The sequence below is a fragment of the Vigna angularis genome, chromosome 10, assembly GCF_016808095.1.
Source record: "Vigna angularis cultivar LongXiaoDou No.4 chromosome 10, ASM1680809v1, whole genome shotgun sequence".
Classification (NCBI taxonomy): Eukaryota; Viridiplantae; Streptophyta; class Magnoliopsida; order Fabales; family Fabaceae; genus Vigna; species Vigna angularis.
In genome coordinates, this window is record NC_068979.1 from 18551170 (window position 1) to 18570616 (window position 19447).

The 19447-nt window shown below is 36.1% G+C and overlaps 1 protein-coding gene across 1 annotated transcript; it reads right to left on the reverse strand.

Moving 5' to 3' along the window:
* Positions 1-6109: 6109 nt before the first annotated feature.
* Positions 6110-6823, reverse strand: LOC128194423 (secreted RxLR effector protein 161-like). The gene has a single exon (XM_052870017.1). The coding sequence runs from the start codon at positions 6821-6823 to the stop codon at positions 6110-6112; it is 714 nt and encodes a 237-aa protein (XP_052725977.1).
* Between the last annotated feature and the right edge of the window lie 12624 nt (positions 6824-19447).

Genomic DNA, 19447 nt, shown 5'->3' on the forward strand with positions numbered 1-19447 from the left:
TATATGCATGTTGGTTTGTCCTTGTACTCTACTTCATCCTTATAGTTACTCATTTTAAGTCTTACCCTATATTGAAAGAAATTTTCAACGGTGTTGTCATGGTCTTTTTCCAAGAGGGAATTTCGGTTGAAGGGTGGGGAACAAGGTGTGGAGATTATATATAAGAACAATATGCAACACAGACAACACAACACAGAGAAGACAAAAGGCGAAAGAGAAAGAGAGATAAAAGGCAAACAAAATTTTATTTACCATAAGGAGGGGTCAACATGTTTATTTATCAAATTGTTGCATGGCTATAGGCTTTTAGACAGATCAATCAGGAGCAAAATAAAGCAAGGCAAATAGAATAAGACATCATTTACCTACCTGGAAATGATGAAGTCTTCGACTCTTGAGTGTAGCCCTTAAACAATGACACTTTTGCAACTAACTTTAACCCACTCCGTTTGAAGCTTCCAAACGTTATGTGCTCCTAATTGAAACCCCAAAACCTTGTACAATAATGGAAAATTTTAATTAGCAAAACGCAACAACAACAAAAGATTAATCATCAAACACCCTATATCCATCCCAAACCTAAACAACTTTAACTTTAAGGTTTCTGACAATGTTTACCAGAATCTACTTATGCAAACAGTTGACTTGTCAAAGTAATATGTGTTTCCACTAACTCTGTCCGTGAATTAATTTGGTCCATGAGCCTTGTCCATTTGGTTTTGTCATATAACATAATTCTATTGTCCACTCACGGTCAGATTATAAACAAAGCTACTTACTTTTTCATCATACACAATTACCACTTCATATTATATAAATATATATATATATATATATATATATATATATATATATATATATATATATATATATTCAGATTCCATGGTGGCTAATATTACTTGACTGTCATATGCAAAGATTTCTACACAACCACAATGAGACTTGTAGTCCACCATTTCAAATGATAATAAAACTAGTTCAGCTACTTTTTGAAAGGTCTCGAATTTAGCTCCTAGTATGTTGTATTGTTAACTAATTAATCAAGCCCTTTAATTAAATAAAACACTTTAATAATTTGTGGAAGAGAAATAACAAAATAAGGATAAGATGGTCTTTCCTCTAATATTTTATCCATGAATCATTTACTTAATCATATAACTTCCAATTCAAAGACATTAAGTCATTTGCTCTTTTTCTCTTTAACCTATACTGCATTTTCTCATTATTTACTCTAACCACACCTCATTATTTCATTTTTAATACATTATGTCTAGCATTTTTCACTTTTTAACATCAACTTATTGATATAAATATTTTCACAGTTTATTTAAAGATTTCTAATTAGATTTCAGAATCTAAATCATACCAACAGAAGACTTAGTACTCTGGAAACGTAATCAAAAGGGAGGAGATATGATAGCAACGACGACTCTACACATAGAGGGCATACAACCTTAAATATGTTTGCACATCAGTATGTTAAGTATTTTGGCCAAACGTAAACCTTTACGGTTACATTATCATTGTTCTAGTTCCAAACCGGTAAAGAAGGTTATAATTTGAATGTAATAGGTTGGCTATCAAAGAAGGAACATAATTATCCCGGTTACAACTCTTGTGCAATTATACTACAAGGAAGAGTAACTCATGACCTCAAAGCTCATGCAGGAGACAGTCCAAACAAAAATTCCTTTGCATATATCAGATTATTAAAAATCAAAACCACATTCAAATGTTGCAATACTAAAACGTTCAGCGAGTCCTTGTTTTAGTTTCCATTGGATTAAGCTACTGATTTCATGAGCTATTATGTTCTTCATGGATTTAAAATGACTGAGGGTAATAGCTCTGCATCTCAAGGCCGAAAACAAGTCTGCTCATTAAGGAAAACCATGAAAAATCCACACTAAAAGAGAAGAAGGATTTTAATACAACAAATTCACTCTCGGCTACTAAAGCTTTGTAATTACTGATTCAAATCTCATAAATCTATTTTGGCTTCATTCACCCTCATCAGATTGGAATACAATTTAATGAGCAAAGGTGTCTTTGGTGCCAACTAATTCCTACGTATATTCATGCTCACAAGGCCACGATTTTAAAGAAAAGAGAAATGTAGTAAAGCTTGGTTTTCCTTATGAAAATATCTGAAAAAATACAGACTAAGGAGGCTCCTTCAAACAACTGAACCAACTAATAAGAGTGACAAATGAGGAAGGTCACCATACATTTTTGAGTGGAGAAAAAACCAAGGACAAAGCTATCCCAAACTTCAACCATCTAACGTGAAAACTAGAATAAGAGGCCACAGTTCTCTAGATCATAAGCCCATTTGAATTGGGTCCGTCTATAATCATGGATTAGTCATAAAAAAAATATTGATTATAAGGAATAATGAAAGCCAAGCCATGACTAGAGGGATGACCAACATTGGTTAGTTTGAAGTCTTCAAATAAATATTTAGAGAGGGAAGGACGACCCACTAGCCTAGCCAACAACGTGAATAATTGAGGAGAATTGAGACAAAAACAAGTTACATTGCAATACCAACTTTGCTCTAATCGACATCTGCCAAAGAGGAATCAGGTAGAAGAATACTACCCTACCTATGCTTATCTTATAATACAATTAACAAATTATTACTCATATCCATGCTTATTTAAGGCAGAAAATGCACACAATGAAATATAAAATGTTCCTCTTTAACTTCAATTTATTAACAGTGGTTCCATCATATAAGCATAATCAAAAATAAATTCCTGACAGTAGTAAACTATTCTGCACATCTAGGAGAATCACTTCATCGAATCTAATTGTAAAAATAAATATAAGGCTTAGACAGACACAGAGAACATACCTCGACGCAATGGTCTCCCAAGAGCCTCCCTTGACGAAAACAAGCACCCTCCTGACAGCAACGTCCACACACCGTGATGTTAACGGACCACCCTGCTGACTAAAAATGCACTGCAACTAGAGAAAAGAATCAAACCTTAGCTGGAAAAAAAATTCTGCACTATAAAAAGTCCCTAGTTTGGTGGTTTGATACTAAAAAACATATGCAACAGATTTAAACACACAACTGAATGTTTAGGTAACTTTATTTGATGATTTTAATTGTCTTTAAACTCTAAAATGAGTTATAAACAGCCTGCAACTCAAAATCACTACTCCACTTCTATTTTAACTCAAAAAGTGATGGTTTTCACCGTGTTAAATGTCCTTGCAATGTCCAGTTCGAGTTTGATCATGTGTAGTTGTTGTTTTCAAGCTTAGTTTAGTGTATTTACACTTTCTACAGTCATTTGCATTGATAGCTACCTGTTTTAATCATTATAACTTAGAATGAGGTGTGTAGTTGTTTAATTTGTTACATTATTAGCTGTTATAAGGTCAAATTTTGGAATCTACTATTTCTATGCCAAATAATAGCTCAAAAGACTTTGTTTTGATGATTTAAAGTTGTTCTAAAATTCTAATTTCACTTATAACCACTGTTGTGCAATTTCACAACTCAAAACCTCAATTTACAGCTCATTTTTTCTAGTGCAAAGTTGAATCCAACTCTGATTTTTGAATTTGTGCAATTGTAATTGGTTTGGGTTGTAACAAAAGCTAGGTTGTGATTTGAATTGAAACATATGAAAAAGAAACATTATACAGGTGGTAAAAGGAATTTACTCTAATGGTTTCATCCTGAGCACACTCTTTTTGGCAAAAATTTATTGATTGTAATGCTTGAGACAAGTGTATTTGATACATTCATACATGTTTGAAGTGCTAACAATCAGAAATTATCACTGAATCTCAAAAAGAGTAGTTCAGTTCATCATTTTGCTAGTTTGATCATTGTTTCTGTTTTTTGTAGAGCTTTGCACCGTGCTTTAGTCTTTGAGTGGTTTTAGGTCACTTCATATCTCCTAGTTGATAGTCTGCAGCTAGGTCTAGTTTATTAGGACCTTCTTATGCATTTAATTGAACCACCCAACCTTGACTCTGCTGTTTCTCCATTCTGCAACAATTATTAGTGAAATTTTCTGTATTTATGGGAACTGCCACTATCAATTGTTGATTCTATGTGTTTGTGTGAAGTTTCAATGTTTGTGCACATCTATTTTACCATTTGAAACTTCTGTGCACTGTTCAATTGGTCTTTTTCCAGCCAATATGCAAAATCACTTCTTAAACCATCAATTTTCACTAATTCATCTATTGTGTCATGTTTCTTAGCTTCCTTTAACAACTTTAAACTTGTTAGGATGTTTAGAATACACAATCTTAGGTAACTTTAGGTCAATTCCCATTTTGTAACCTACTAAGTACACTTTTTAGGTCTAAGTAGCAAAATTTTGGGAAGCTATAGTGATTTTGATGGCAAAACAGATCAGAATTTAAGTTTAAGTTTGGCTGATCTTGTTGTCTTCAAAGATTTCAAGAGTCTCAACTTGAGCTATAGTGATTGGGCATTAGATTATGCGGACAGTGAAGGTTATTCTACACATTCTATTTCTTGATCACTATGTTAAACATGAATAATTATTTCCATTTAATTTTAATACTTTGCAGGGTTGGAAAATCTGGAAGTCCTTGACTTCAGTGTGAAGACAGAGCTGGATAGTTTCACTGTTATCCTAGTTTGTTTGAATTTCCTTCCATCTCTCAAGTCTTTATATTTATCATCCAACAGGTATTTATCACACAACAGGTTCAATGTATTCAACGGTAAGGATATATATTATAATGATGATGATGTGTGATAAGCATCTTTTTAATTTTTACTTCAAAATTGGTTGGCTTCTTCTACTACCTTTGAGTACTAACACATGTGCATTCCTTTAGATTTTGAAACTCTGTCATCGAAGTTGCTTAGATTAGAAGTCCTTGACATAAGTTGGAACTATTTGACTAATGACATTTTGCAATCTCTCGAGGGATTCACGTCTCTGGAAGAACTCTATTGGTCAATGTTACTATCTCCTTCCCTCCTTTTCAACCATTGATCATCAAATTTTAACACATGTAAACCTGAGTGTTGCAGGTGGATTTCAATGTTTTTTAAAGCTTCATTCCTTTGCTTCTTATATATGACAAGTTCTATGTGGTTGAAAGTTGAAACTCTATATCAGGACTATTGGACCATCCATGTTTGAAGCAGAGGCTCTTGGTTTAGGAGCTATGTATGAAACCGGGACTATTTGTGTACCTAAGCCATATAAGGTGACTTGCTGCTAGGAGTTGTAGTTTGGACCACTACCTACTGGTGGTTCTTTCATCATCATGGAATTCATACAATTTGGTGCATCTAGAGGTTATCAGGTCAGAAACCTAGAAATTACTTCTGATTAGGAAGTTATAGTATCAAACATTTACAATATATAACATTATGTGTACGTTGATTGGAAGCAGGTCAAGGGGAAGTTAGAGGTTGAAAGGTTCACTTCATAGTTGAAGTTTTGCGTAGTTAGAGCACACAGTTGCACGCATTAAAAGCAAAGGCAACAGACCAATAAACTTTCTCAATCAAACAACATCATACACTACTGCCACAAGAACATCAAACAGATTCAAGAACATTGTAACTCATAATGAATTATTAAACGCACAACTTACCTCAACCAAGAAAGCCCATGACGATGGCAACCTTTGTACAGCACGACACCCATACAAGACCACAACGACCCCTCCAACGAAGTCCCTCAACCTAGTTCCTTCAAGTTCTGAGCACACTGTCCTGAGGTCGCCACAACACCGTCGTCACGCCGTGACCACCACCTTCGAACAGCCCCCTCGGAATAATGTACTCCCTCAAACACCACCCTCCTCACCGGCCCTATCCTGACGTCGACAGAACAATTGCAGCAAAAAACGGGTTAATTTTGATTTCAGAACGAAAGAGGAAGATGCTTGGGGTTCAGAGGTCAGAGACAAAAAATTGGGGGAAAGCTTCTGTGGAAACTAAAATTTGGAGAATAGGAGAGGGAAATCCCAAATTTTCATTTCATTAGGTCGATCAATATACCGACGGCCTATGGGGCCTTCGGTAAACTTAAAAAACTTTCGGTAATCAACCATTTACATGACCGTCGGTACATCCTTCGGTAAATCAACTTTACCGAAGGCCACAGAGACCGTCGGTATTATTCCTTCGGAAAATAACGCTTTTCCTGTAGTGACCCATTTCTTCAAGTAATCTTCGTAGCCATATTGCTTGACTTGTGGTTTCAGCAGCTGCTACATACTCTGCTTCTGCTGTTGATTGTGCCACGGTTGCTTGCTTCTTTGATGCCCAAGATAAAATACCTGATCCTAGTGAGAAAGCATATCCTGACGTAGTTTTCATGTCGTCCATTGATCCTGCCCAATCACTATCTGTGTAACCAATCATCCTTGAGTTAGTCATGGTTTTGTACCATATACCAAACTCCTTTTTGCCTTGTAGATATCTTAAAATTCTTTTTCCTACTCCATAATGAATCTGACTTGGCTTTTGCATGAATCTTGATAGAAGACTTGTAGCATACATAATGTCTGGTCGTGTGGCTGTGAGATACAGGAGACTTCCAATTAAACTCCTATAGCGCGATGCATCTGCCTCTTGTGCTCCATCATCTTTTTGTAGTTTCTCGTTTACCACCAGCGGAGTAGTGAGAGGTTTACAACCATTCATCTTGAACTTCTTTAATAGAGCTTCAATATATTTCTTTTGAGAGAGAAGTATACCTTCCTTGTCTTGTTTCACCTCTATACCGAGGAAATAGTTCATTAAGCCAAGGTCGGTCATTTCAAATGTCTTCATCATGTCTTCTTTAAATTCTTTCATCATCTCTATATTGTTTCCTGTATAGATAAGATCATCGACATATATAGAGGCAATGAGATGGTACTGACCTTGTGCCTTAATATATAGTTTTGGCTCACTCTTGCTCCTCCTGAATCCTTGATCAATGAAGTATTTATCAATCTTGTTATCCCATGCTCGAGGAGCTTGCTTCAGGCCATATAATGTTTTTTTAAGTCTTAGTACTTTGCCTTCATTGCCTTCGTTGATGAAGCCCTGTGGTTGTTCAACATAAATCTCTTCTTCGAGCACCCCATTTAGAAAGGCTGACTTGACCACTACAAGAAAAATTTCAATTACATACAGCCAAAATCCGTATATAATGTCGAAAATCCGTATATAACATGACATTACATACGGATTATATACGATCAAAAATCCGTATATAAAAGATGTGTAGCTAAATTATATACGGATATATCTGTATATAATTTACATACGAAAAAATTCGTATATAATTTACATACGAAAAAATCCGTATATAATTTACATACGAAAAAATCTGTATATAAAATCTGTATGTAATTATATACAGAAAAATCCGTATATAATTACATAAAAAAAATCTATATGTAATTATATACGGATCGTATGTAATTTTTTATTTTACAAAAAAAAAAAACTGTGATTTCTCGTATGCACTCAATAATTAAAAGTTCTATATAGTTGATAAATATCAAATACACTTGCCACATTTTCAAATAGTAAGAATTATCTTTTATAAATAGAATTCAAAGAAACAAATACAACTCTTTTTCTTTAACAAACTCTTAAACAATTACATTAATAAATCTATTATAATGTGTTACCTATTCAACAACCACAATTTTAATATATACTCATAATAAACAAACTTATCAATCTAAATCTAAGTTGGCACTATGTCAAAACCATTTACAATGATAAATACCATACTAGACAGTAGTAGATTTATTTAGTTCAGCTAAGACTACAAAAGTATCACTTGCTTCTCTTTTGCTTCTAGAGACTCCATGTACTATGAATATCTTGTCATGCTCATCTTTAGGTTTGTTTGCTTCATGAAAGAAGGAACCTTGATATTCTTCAGAAAAGACATTGTTCTTCATTCTGCTAAGCTGGTTGTATGTTGCTCATCCTCCAACCCTTATAGTGTATAACACCAACCAACATGTTTTCATCACAAAAATATTTAAGGTAACGATTTGCATCCATCATAATATAATGATGACAGTTCATTATGAACTTACAAGATAACTAACAAGCCTAAAACCAATCCAATATCATTTATGAATAATGATTATAGACGTGATCTCAAATTCCATTGACAAATAATGATTATAAACTAAAATCATTGCCTTTATAGTTCAACTTACCTTGGTATGTTGTAGAAGGAGGAAAATAGAAAGAGAAAGGAGGATATGATGATTCAGATGCAGAAAAGAATTACTGAAAAAAGTGCTTCTTAGAAGATTGAAATTGAAACCAAGACTTCCTTGACTTCTGCAAAAAAACCAATAGATGATATAGATGAGATATAAACTTCTCCAAAGCCTCGGTGAGTCGATTCAGTGGTATAAGTTCTGAAAAGTTCTTTTAATGAGTCTATCTCACCGTGTAAATATCACCACCACTAATAGGAGACAACGAGGATGTCGAGGCTGATACATCAAACTGCCAATCTAGAAACAAAAAGTCATACAATCTGTAAGTTTTTTTAGTGAACGTAATAAAGTAAAATTTGAACATTTACTACTAATATATAAGAAAACGATTTGTAATATTATAGTATGATAATTATGTAGGTCTACATAGACAATCAACTATACGGACTTTCTTCACCATAATCAAAATCAAAACAACTTTGACTAAGTCCAAAGCTTTTGTCCTAACTAAAATATTTTCTAATATTGCATCTTCACATTATTTATATTTTTAGAGCTAACAAATAATGTAATAACATTTGATCAATAATTAATCAATTATTTAATCACATTAATTTCTAATTTAGTATTCAAACATTAAAATTAATTTCTTTGGCAAATAGTATAATATGTATAACTTACTGGGTTCAAAATCAAACCAGTAACATAAATCAAATTAATAAATTAATTACAATATAAATGTGTAGATAATATTAATTGCAAAGCTGAGAAAAGCTGATATATAAAAAAGTTTTAAGTGGAGGGTAAAATATTGGTACATATAAAATGTTGGAATGTAAAATATTACCAAAAAGAAATTTACTTGACTATTTGATGCATTCAAATTCTCCACCAGCTCTGCAATCTCAAACCGCTTCATCATTGTAGCATGAAGCACCCGCATTAATAGACAAATTATAAATACTATATAGTTAGAACAGTTAACAGAAAAATGATAAAGCCTTTTTTCTTTTTAATTGATTCTTATTCTTATAGAAATGATTGAACTGAAACACAATAATTAAATTTCTTTATAAACACACTAAGTAATCTAAATAGGTTAAATGGTTAAATAGTAGAAACCAAGCCGCCTCTAAAAACAAATAGAAGAAATCAAGGATATCTTTACTCATACCATTCATCATAAATCTAAGCATAGAATAGATATATTATCTTCCACCTGGATACCGACATGACTGTAGAGATAAAAATCAAATCATGTTGGATGACAGAACAAACTATAATGTTTAAAAAACTAGCCCCTGCATCATAATTAACATACATTAAAAATACATACGTATAAAATATAATCCTTAAAGGCTTTTGTTCTGTTACTTTTTCTAAAGGAAATCAACAAATCTCTGCAAAAAAAAAAAGGACACAGAAAATATTTGGATATAGGGAAAATTGAAACTTCATTGTCAAAATTCCATCATTCCAAAAGAAAAAAAAACAACATTGAGAATTAGAAAAGAGGATGTCAAATCCTAGTATTACCGCTATAATTATCCTCTTAAAGAAGCAAAAACTGTAACAATTCGTTTTGCTATCACATTCAAACATGCAACACCGCTATAATTATCCTCTTCATTCACAAATGGCTCCTCTAATGCCTTTCATTATTTGTGATCAAACCCTGTATTAACATACTTGAGATCTAAAACAGAGAAAAATAGTTCTAAAGGGCTTGAAAGACCCTTCTCAATTCTATTATTTATATAGATAAAAATCTGATACAATAGATAGATGGAAGATGAAGAGATTGTCCTAGACTGCTAGGAACAATCATTATAGATAACCCAATACACAACTACCTACTTTAGGCCCTGCTCTACTAATCATAGGTAGACTTAATAATTATTCTAACACTCCCCCTCAAGTTGGAGCATACAAATTGTATGTACCAAGCTTGGAACAAATAAACTCAATCCGAGGTCCCCTTAACAACTTAGTCAACACATTTGCGAGTTGGTCATTTGATCCAACAAACTCAGTACATATTTCTTTTGACAATAACTTTTCCCGAACAAAATGACAATCAATTTCTATATGTTTGGTTCTCTCGTTGAAACACTGGATTTGATGCAATGTGAAGAGCAGCTTGGTTATCACAATACATCTTTATACTTTGGATGCCACAGAAGTTAAGCTCTTGAAGGAACTGCTTCACCCATATAAGTTCACATGTTAATGAAGTCATTGCCCTATATTCAGCCTCAGCTGTTGATCGAGCCACTACATTTTGTTTCTTACTTTTCCATGAGATAATGTTTCCTCCAAGGAAAACACAATATCCAGTAGTAGATCGTCTATCAATAGGAGAACCTGCCCAATCAACATCACAATATCCTGATACCTGAAGGCTTCCTTTTTCTTCATATAACAGCCCTTGCCCGGGAGCCTTTTTCACATACCTTAGAATGCGAATGATAGCATTCCAATGGCCAACACATGGAGCTTGCACAAACTGACTAACCACTCCAACTGCAAAAGATAGATCCGGCCTTGTAATAGTGAGATAGATTAGTTTTCCAACTAGCCTCCTATATCTCTCCAGGTCGGAGAATAATTCACCTTCTTCTGTTGTTAATTTTTGACTTGGATCCATAGGGCTATCAACCGGTCTACAATCAATCATGCCTGTTTCTTGCAAAATATCCAGAGCATACTTCCTTTGGGAGATTACAACTCCATCTTTTGACTGAGCTACTTCAATGCCTAGGAAGTATTTGAGGCTCCCAAGATCCTTGGTTTGGAAATGTCTACACAAGTACTCCTTCAATTGAGATATTCCAGCAGTATCATTTCCTGTAATAACTATATCATCAACATATACTATCAAGTAAACACATTTCCCAAGAGACGAATGATAATAAAAGACTGAATGATCTGCTTCACTGCGTTTTAGTCCAAATTTTTGAACAATGGAGCTAAACTTTCCAAACCAAGCACGTGGGGATTGCTTGAGCCCATATAGAGATCGGTTCAATTTACAAACCATACCAGACTCCCCCTGAGCAACAAACCCTGGAGGTAGCTCCATATAAACTTCTTCCTCAAGATCACCATGGAGAAAGGCATTTTTAATATCCAACTGATGAAGTGGCCAATGACGAATGGCTGCCATTGCAAAGAACAATCGAATGGTAGTCATCTTTGCCACGGGAGAAAAGGTGTCACAATAATCAAGACCATAAACCTGAGTGTACCCTTTTGCAACCAGCTGGGCTTTGAGCCTATCAATGTCACCATTAGGGCCGACTTTAATTGCATATACCCATCGACAACCAACAGCCTTTTTGCCTGGGGGAAGTGGCACAAGCTCCCAAGTATGATTGTGATCAAGAGCCTGCATTTCTTCAATCATGGCTTGTCGCCATCCAGGATGATCAAGTGCTTCTTTCACATATTTAGGAATAACCACAGGATATACTGAGGATAAAAGGGAATAAAAGGAGGGCGACACTTTGTGATAACTAAGAAAATTATAAATGGGATGAGGGTTTCGAGTGGAACGAGTACCTTTTCTGAGAGCAATGGGCCAACCAGAATCATCTTCACCAGGAGGCGTGACAGAAGATGGTGACGGAGAAGAATCTGAAGGAGGAGATCCACCATTTTCTGGAAGAGGATTACTCACCGGGGTACTGTGTCGAAGGATATCAATATGTGGAGAGGAAGGTTCGGGAGGACCTTGGGCATGACTTGGATTGATTGAGGCATTGGAGATATTAGACTCAACCACTGGAAGAGGAAGGACCTGGTGGAGGATATGAACATCTTGAACAGAGGGAGAGAAGAAAGGTGTTTATTCAAAGAAGGTAACATTGGCAGACATGTAATACTTTTTGGTTTCAAGAGAGTAACACTGGTACCCTTTTTGAAGCCGAGAATAGCCCAAAAAGACACATTTGATCGCACGAGCAGAGACATGTCGTGAACAAAACAAACACAACCAAAGACTCGAGGAGAGGTGTGAAAGAGAGGATCATTGGGAAAGAGAATGGAGAAAGGGACTTTATTATTGAGAGAGGAGGAGGTCATCCTATTAATAAGAAAATATACAGTTAAGATGGCATCCCCCCAGTGATGAACAGGAATATTAGCACCAAGCAAAAGGGTACGAGCCGTTTCAACCAAGTGTCTATTTTTTCTTTCGGCTATACCATTTTGCTGGGGTGTATGAGAACAAGTGGACTGATGCAAAATACCATGGGAGCTAAGAAGTGAAGAAAAAGTTGATGAGAAATACTCTTTAGCATTATCACTTCTTAAGACTTTAATTACGTGACCAAATTGGTTCTTGATTTCATTCAAAAAAGATGTGAAAATGGGTAACAATTCAGAGCGATCTTTCATTAGATAAACCCAAGTATATCTAGAATACTCATTAATAAAAGTAACAAAATACCTAAAACCAAAAGAAGAGACGCGACTAGGTCCCCAAACATCAGAATGAATAATAGAGAAACTAGAAGTACACATTGATTAAGACCTTTTAGGAAAGACAGATCTAACATGTTTTCCTAGTTGACATGACTCACATTCGAAAGTCTGAAGACCACTAAGTTCAGGACACATCTTTTTTAACTTTGACAAGTGAGGATGGCCAAACCGATCATGTAACACTTTAGGGGGAAGAGCTGCAACACAAGATACCCGTGGACGAGATCCAAAATGGTATAAACCTCCAGCTTCATATCCTTCTCCAATCTGTCTCCCCGACCTACGCTCCTGTATAACAAAAGATTTTGAATCGAAAGTTATTGAACAAGGTAACATTTTGGTTAACTGACTTAGGGAAATTAAATTGAATGGACAGTTAGGAACAAAAAGAACAGATTTAAGAGTTAGAGAGGGAGACAGGGAGACATGACCGAATCCCTTTGAACAAGTTTTAGAGCCATTTGCAAGGGTAATGAAATGGGGTTTTTCTTGGAGGGAAAGGGTTGAGAACAATGAGGTATTACCAGAAATGTGATCAGAAGCACCCGAGTCAATTACCCATGAATTTAGACCTTCCATGGATTGAGAAATGCAAGCTGTGGACGTACTTGGGGACTGAGATGATTGCGCCAAACTGTTAGACTTTAATCGCAGATACTCTTGATACTCTTCCTCAGTGAACTTGGAGTTGGAAGTGGAAGTTTCAGCCTTAGAGATATTAGCGGTTTTTGAAGGAAAGCCATGCAAGGAGTAGTAGTTTTCTTGGGTGTGACCCATCCTCTTATAGTAAGAGCATTGTGGACTTCCTCGACCTCCACGTCCTCCTCCTCTAGTGCCACGTCCTCCTCTTCCTCGCGTGGCAACCATGACAGATGGTTCCATTGTTTCATGAGCTTCCTGACTGAGACACCGGAACACGAAGAAGACGTGTGGTCAAGGCTTCTAAGGAAGGGACCTCATGACTTGTCAGAAGTTGATCTCTGATGTGATTCAAATCTGGATGCAAAGCACGGAGGATCATCACCATATAATATTTGTCAAGCTTCTTTTTTATATCTTCCGAAGATTCCACTTCCAAGAACATTCTCAATTCTTCCACAACTGCTTGGGCTTCAGTCATGAAGGAGACCATATCATGGTCTGTCATTTTGAGACAGGCAAGCTTGTTTGCGGTATCATAGAGACGTTGAATATCATTAGCATAAATTCTTTGAGCTTTCTTCCAAAAAGTGTGACATGACTTGAAGGCTCTCAGAGATATCAAAAGCCGGGGTTCCACAGATTGCCACAATAGGGCACATAATTGGAAATCAGCTTGTTTCCATTGTTCAGCTTTGTCAGAAGCTACTTGGCTCCCATCCTGCTCAAGGTGGTCATAATGTCCTTGACCAAGGAACCACATTTCCACAGCAGCAGACAAACATAGATAATTCTTTCCGTTTAGCTTTTCGGAAGTGATTGAGGGACTTCTAGAGAAAGAAAGAGCACTTCCAGACGCCATTCTTTGATAAAAACAGGAAAAACCGTGAAGAACCAGAAAACCCTAGAGGGTTTCTTAGGGTTTTCTTAAAGGGGAGCTTCTGGACATACCAAAGTAAGATTTTGAGGGTCAGAACAGACAGAGGAGCAAAGGGCGACAACTATGGAGGTTGCACGACGACTTTCAGGTGAGCAGAGGGCGGCTCGTGGACAGCACGCGCCTGTTCGCAGTACACAAAGAGGCTGCGCGTGGCGGAGCGTGTAGGAGAATCAGGCGAACCCACTGGTGGGGTTGGCTGTCGCGTGAAGAGACGAACCAGATTCAGTGGTCGCCGGACGAAACAGTGACGGCGGCCGGCGGCGAACGGCGGTGAACAGCAGCGGACAGATGCGAGATTGTGGACAACCAAGTTGAAGAACTTCAAACTGCAGTTGACAACTGCAGATAGTGGTGAGACAGTCGCAGAAATGAACTGCATATCGCAAAAATGACTAGAACGGACGTTACTTACAAAGTGAGTCAATTAGATGAACTGACACTTGAGAGTTCTAACCGAACGTAGAAAGAACTAGGCCAAATACTAAAGCTCTAAGCCGGAACCAAATGGACGTATACACTTCAAGACTTTCAGAGAAGAATACTTTAGAAGGATTCACCTGAAGAAACCGAACGCATAATAATATTTAGCTTATTTGAATTTACATCAAGAAATTCGAATGTCAGTCAATGACCGAGCACGGTAGAGAAGAAAATTCTATTGAAGTTAGATGAACGCTATTTTTCATCAAGATAGATTATATAAAGAAACGAGTACGAGCGCTTGGTGTAAGACCAAGCACTAATAAACTTATAATAAAAGGCTTGATAAATATAATAAGGTACTACCGAAGTAGCGTTTACGAACAACGAAAATATACCATTACATATATATATATATATATATATATATATATATATATATATATATATATATATATATATATATATATATATATATATATATATAAATTTAGTTTATCACAGGATACCCAGATACAACTGTGCTTGGCCGAACGCTCAAGCGTAGTATTACCACACGAGGACGCTCGTCCTCAACTAGGATTCTCTCCAAATGAAAGAATCCCATTTCAACTATGTTTACCAGAAGAACCGAACGGTCGAAGACCGTTTAGTAACGAACGTACGCTTTTATATGAGAAATTTCATATTCAGAATTCATTTATATCTGTCTCATTTCTAAACATATAGTTTCATAACTTTATACATTCATATTATAATCGACTTTCATACTTCATACAATCCATATCATATAAGTTTCATATATTTCATACATTATAACATAACTCAGCCATATTTCATTTCCACTCATTAAATAAACGAACGTTCATTCAATCCAATCATATTAGCCATCATGCATCAAAATCATTCAGTCAACTAAACGAACGTTCAAACATTTCAACAACATACAAATTAAATTAAATAAGCTTCCCTTACCTCTGAGCGTGACCGAACGTTCCCAGACGCAGAAATACAATTTCACCATTATCGGTTTCCCTACCTTCAACGCTCGACAATTCCAACTACACCAAATGACAACCCAACACTATTAGAATCACTCATTTTAAGAATGATGATCAACACAGGAACCCAGAACTGGGTTTGCATGTTTAGGAAAACGAATGACAGAGCGAAGAGAAAGACTTACCAGCCCAGCTTCACAAACCGAACGATTTATCTGGAAGCTCTTGACACCGGAAGTGCTTCTACAGTGCCGGAATAGTGATCGGAGGAGAGAAAGTGAGTGTTTTCGCAGAGAGAAGATGAAGAGGATGTAGAGAGAAGGAGGAGAGAATGGGATTCTTCAGAAATCTGAAAAAGAGGGTGCATGCAAAGAGTGGGGTAGATTTTCTGAAAATCCAAGTTTTGCTTCACACGTCAAAACGAACGTCCCCTCTTCAGTCGACACCTACTTTCCACTAACTGACTTTCGGATCCTCTTTGCTTGACACCTGGCGTCCGTCATCTGAGTGTCGAGCCTCCCTCTTGACACGTGAATTCCACTAAACGATACGTGCGTGGATTTTACTGGTTCTGACAATCCGTATATAAATATCCGTATATAACATCTGTATGTAAATTTTTTTTCAGAATCCGTATATAATATCCGTATAAAATATTTAAATTATATACGGATTTATATCCATATATAATTTCAATATTTCTTGTAGTGGACATCTAGTTGATAGATGTTCCATCCTTTTTGTGCTGCAAGAGCTATTCAAACTCTAATTGTATCTAAGCGAGCAACTGGAGCAAATGTCTCATTGTAGTCTATTCCTGGTTGCTGTTAGTAGTCTTTGGCAACCAATCTTGCTTTATGTTTTTGTATAGTTCCAACAGGATTAAGCTTTGTTTTATATATCCATTTGACTTCAATGATGTCTTTTCCATGAGGGCAATTTACGAGTTCCCAAGTGTTATTCTTCTCAATCATTTTAATCTCTTCTTCCATAGCCTTAACCCATACTTCTTGCTTTGATGCTTCTTCATAACAGTTAGGCTCAATCATGGCCATATTGCAAGTTTCATATATGTCTGCCAAAGATCTTACTCTTCTTGGACTAGATTCAGGTGAAGAATCTTGTTGTGGAGGTGGAGAAAGCATACCTGAATTTTCTACCTCTTCTTGAGTTTCTTCTTGAGATTGTTGCACTGGAAGTAAAATGTTGCTTTTAACAACTTTTTCTTCTTCCCAATTCCAAGAAGCATTTCCATCAACTTCAACATCTCGACTAATGATGAGCTTTTTCGTTTGTAGGTTGTAGACTCGATAGCCTTTTGATTGTGTGCTATATCCCAAGAATATTCCTCGTATAGTTTTGTCTTCAAGCTTGTGCCTCCTTTGATCAGGAACATGTATGTAGCAAATAGACCCAAATACTCGTAGGTGTTTAGTTGATGGCTTTCTTCCACTCCAAGCTTTAATAGGAGTCTTCTCTTGGACTGCCTTAGTTGGACATCTGTTTAGAATGTAAACTGTAGTGTAGATTGCTTCAGCCCAAAAAGTGTTAGGCATACTTTTCTCTTTTAGCATTGATCTTGTCATCTCCATAACTGTGCGATTCTTTCTCTCTGGCACGCCATTTTGTTATGGAGTATATGCAACTGTAAGTTGTCGCTCTATGCCTTCATCTTCAGAGAATTTGTCAAACTCGTGAGATGTGTACTCCTTGCCACGATCAATTCGAAGTACTTTTACTATTTTCCACTTTGCTTCTCAACACATGGCTACTACTAATCAAACATCATCAATTCCAGTACCTATTTTCAAAGGAGAAAATTATGAGTTTTTGAGTGTCAAAATGAAGACATTCTTCCGCTCTCAAGATTTATGGGATATCATAGAAGAGGGATTCACTATTCCAGAAGACACCTCTACTCTTACTGCAGCTCAAAAGAAGGAGTTGAAAGAAAACAAGCAGAAGGATTCAAGGGCTTTATTTGTTCTTCAACAAGCAGTTGATGACATAATTTTTCCAAGGAAAATTGGTGCCACAAGTGCAAAACAAACTTGGAACACAATACAAGAGGAGTTTCAAGGAAGTGACGAGGTACACAATGTTAAACTTCATTCTCTAAGACAAGAGTTTGAATTATTAAGAATGAAAGAATATGGGACCATTAAAGACTACTATTCTAGAATAAAAGAAATAGTTAGTCAAATGAGAGCCTTTGGGGAAAATGTTCTTGACAAAAAGATTGTTCAGAAAATTTTAATTTATATTCCCCAAAAGTATGATGCAATCACAACCGCGATTGAACAAACAAAAGATTTGGCTACATTGTCAGTCACACAACTAATGGACTCTCTTGAAGCTTATGAACAAAGATTGAAAAGGCATGAAGAAAACTCGGTTGAAAATGTCTTTCAATCAAAACTAAAATTACGGTCTCAAAATAAAGAATATGAAGGAAATAAAAGTAGAGAAGAAATTTCTAAAAATAAAGAAAATCCTAGAAGCTTCTCTATGACTCGTCAAGAAAAATATCATCCATGTGGCATATGTAAAAAGACAAGTCACTTGGAAAAAGATTGTTGGCATCATGGAAAACCTCAATGCCACTATTGCAAGAAATTTGGTCACGTAAAAAAGTATTGTCATAATAAAAATAAGCATCAAGCAAACTTTGCGGAAGAAGATAATCAAGAGAAACTCTTATTCTACGCCAATCAAGAATCTTCTGATAGAGAAGGAAGTTGGTACTTGGATAGTGGATGCAGCAATCACATGGCGAAAGATCAAAGCATCTTCAAAGACATTGATAAATCTGTCAATGTCAAAGTTCGGCTAGAAAATGGCACCACAGTGGAGTCTCGAGGCAAAGGAACTGTCATGGTAGAGACAAAGAAAGGTACTAAATTCATCAAAGACGTTTTACTAGTTCCAAATCTTAAAGAAAATCTTTTAAGTATGGGCCAAACGATGGAGAATGGATATTCTCTTCATTTTGAGAAAGATACATGCAAAATTTATGACAGTAAAATGATAGAAATTGGCCAAGTAAAAATGGAGAAGAGAAATAGAAGCTTTCCTATAAGCTTCAAACTTGGAACTAATATTGCCATGAAGGTAGAAGTTGATGACTCATGGCTTTGGCACAGGAGATTTGGCCACTTCAACACACATGCCTTAAAGCTTTTATATCAGAAAAACATGATCAGAGATCTTCCATGCTTGAAAGAGAATAATGAATCATGCGAAGGATGTCTCCTCGGAAAACAACACTGATTACCATTCTCGACAGACAAAGCATGGAGAGCAAAAGACTTATTAGAGTTGATTCATACTGATGTTGGCGAACCGATGAGAACACCTTTACATCACAACAACAGGTATTTTATCCTCTTCATTGATGACTTCTCTAAAATGACATGAGTCTATTTCTTAAAGGCAAAGTCAGAAGTCTTCGGAGTATTCAAGAAATTTAAGGCCCTTGTTGAGAAGCAAAGTGGAAAACAGATAAAAGTACTTAGAAGTGATCGTGGCAAGGAGTACACATCTCACGAGTTTGAAGATGAAGGCATAGAGCGACAACTTACAGTTGCATATACTCCACAACAAAATGGCGTGTCAGAGAGAAAGAATCGCACAGTTATGGAGATGGCAAGGTCAATGCTAAAAGAGAAAAACATGCCTAACACTTTTTGGACCGAAGCAGTCTACACTGTAGTTTACATTCTAAATAGATGTCCAACTAAGGCAGTCCAAGACAAGACTC

Coding starts and splice junctions, on each gene's coding strand:
- LOC128194423 (XM_052870017.1), bottom strand. CDS start 6,823: ATGATGAAAGAATTTAAAGAAGACATGATGAAGACATTTGAAATGACC.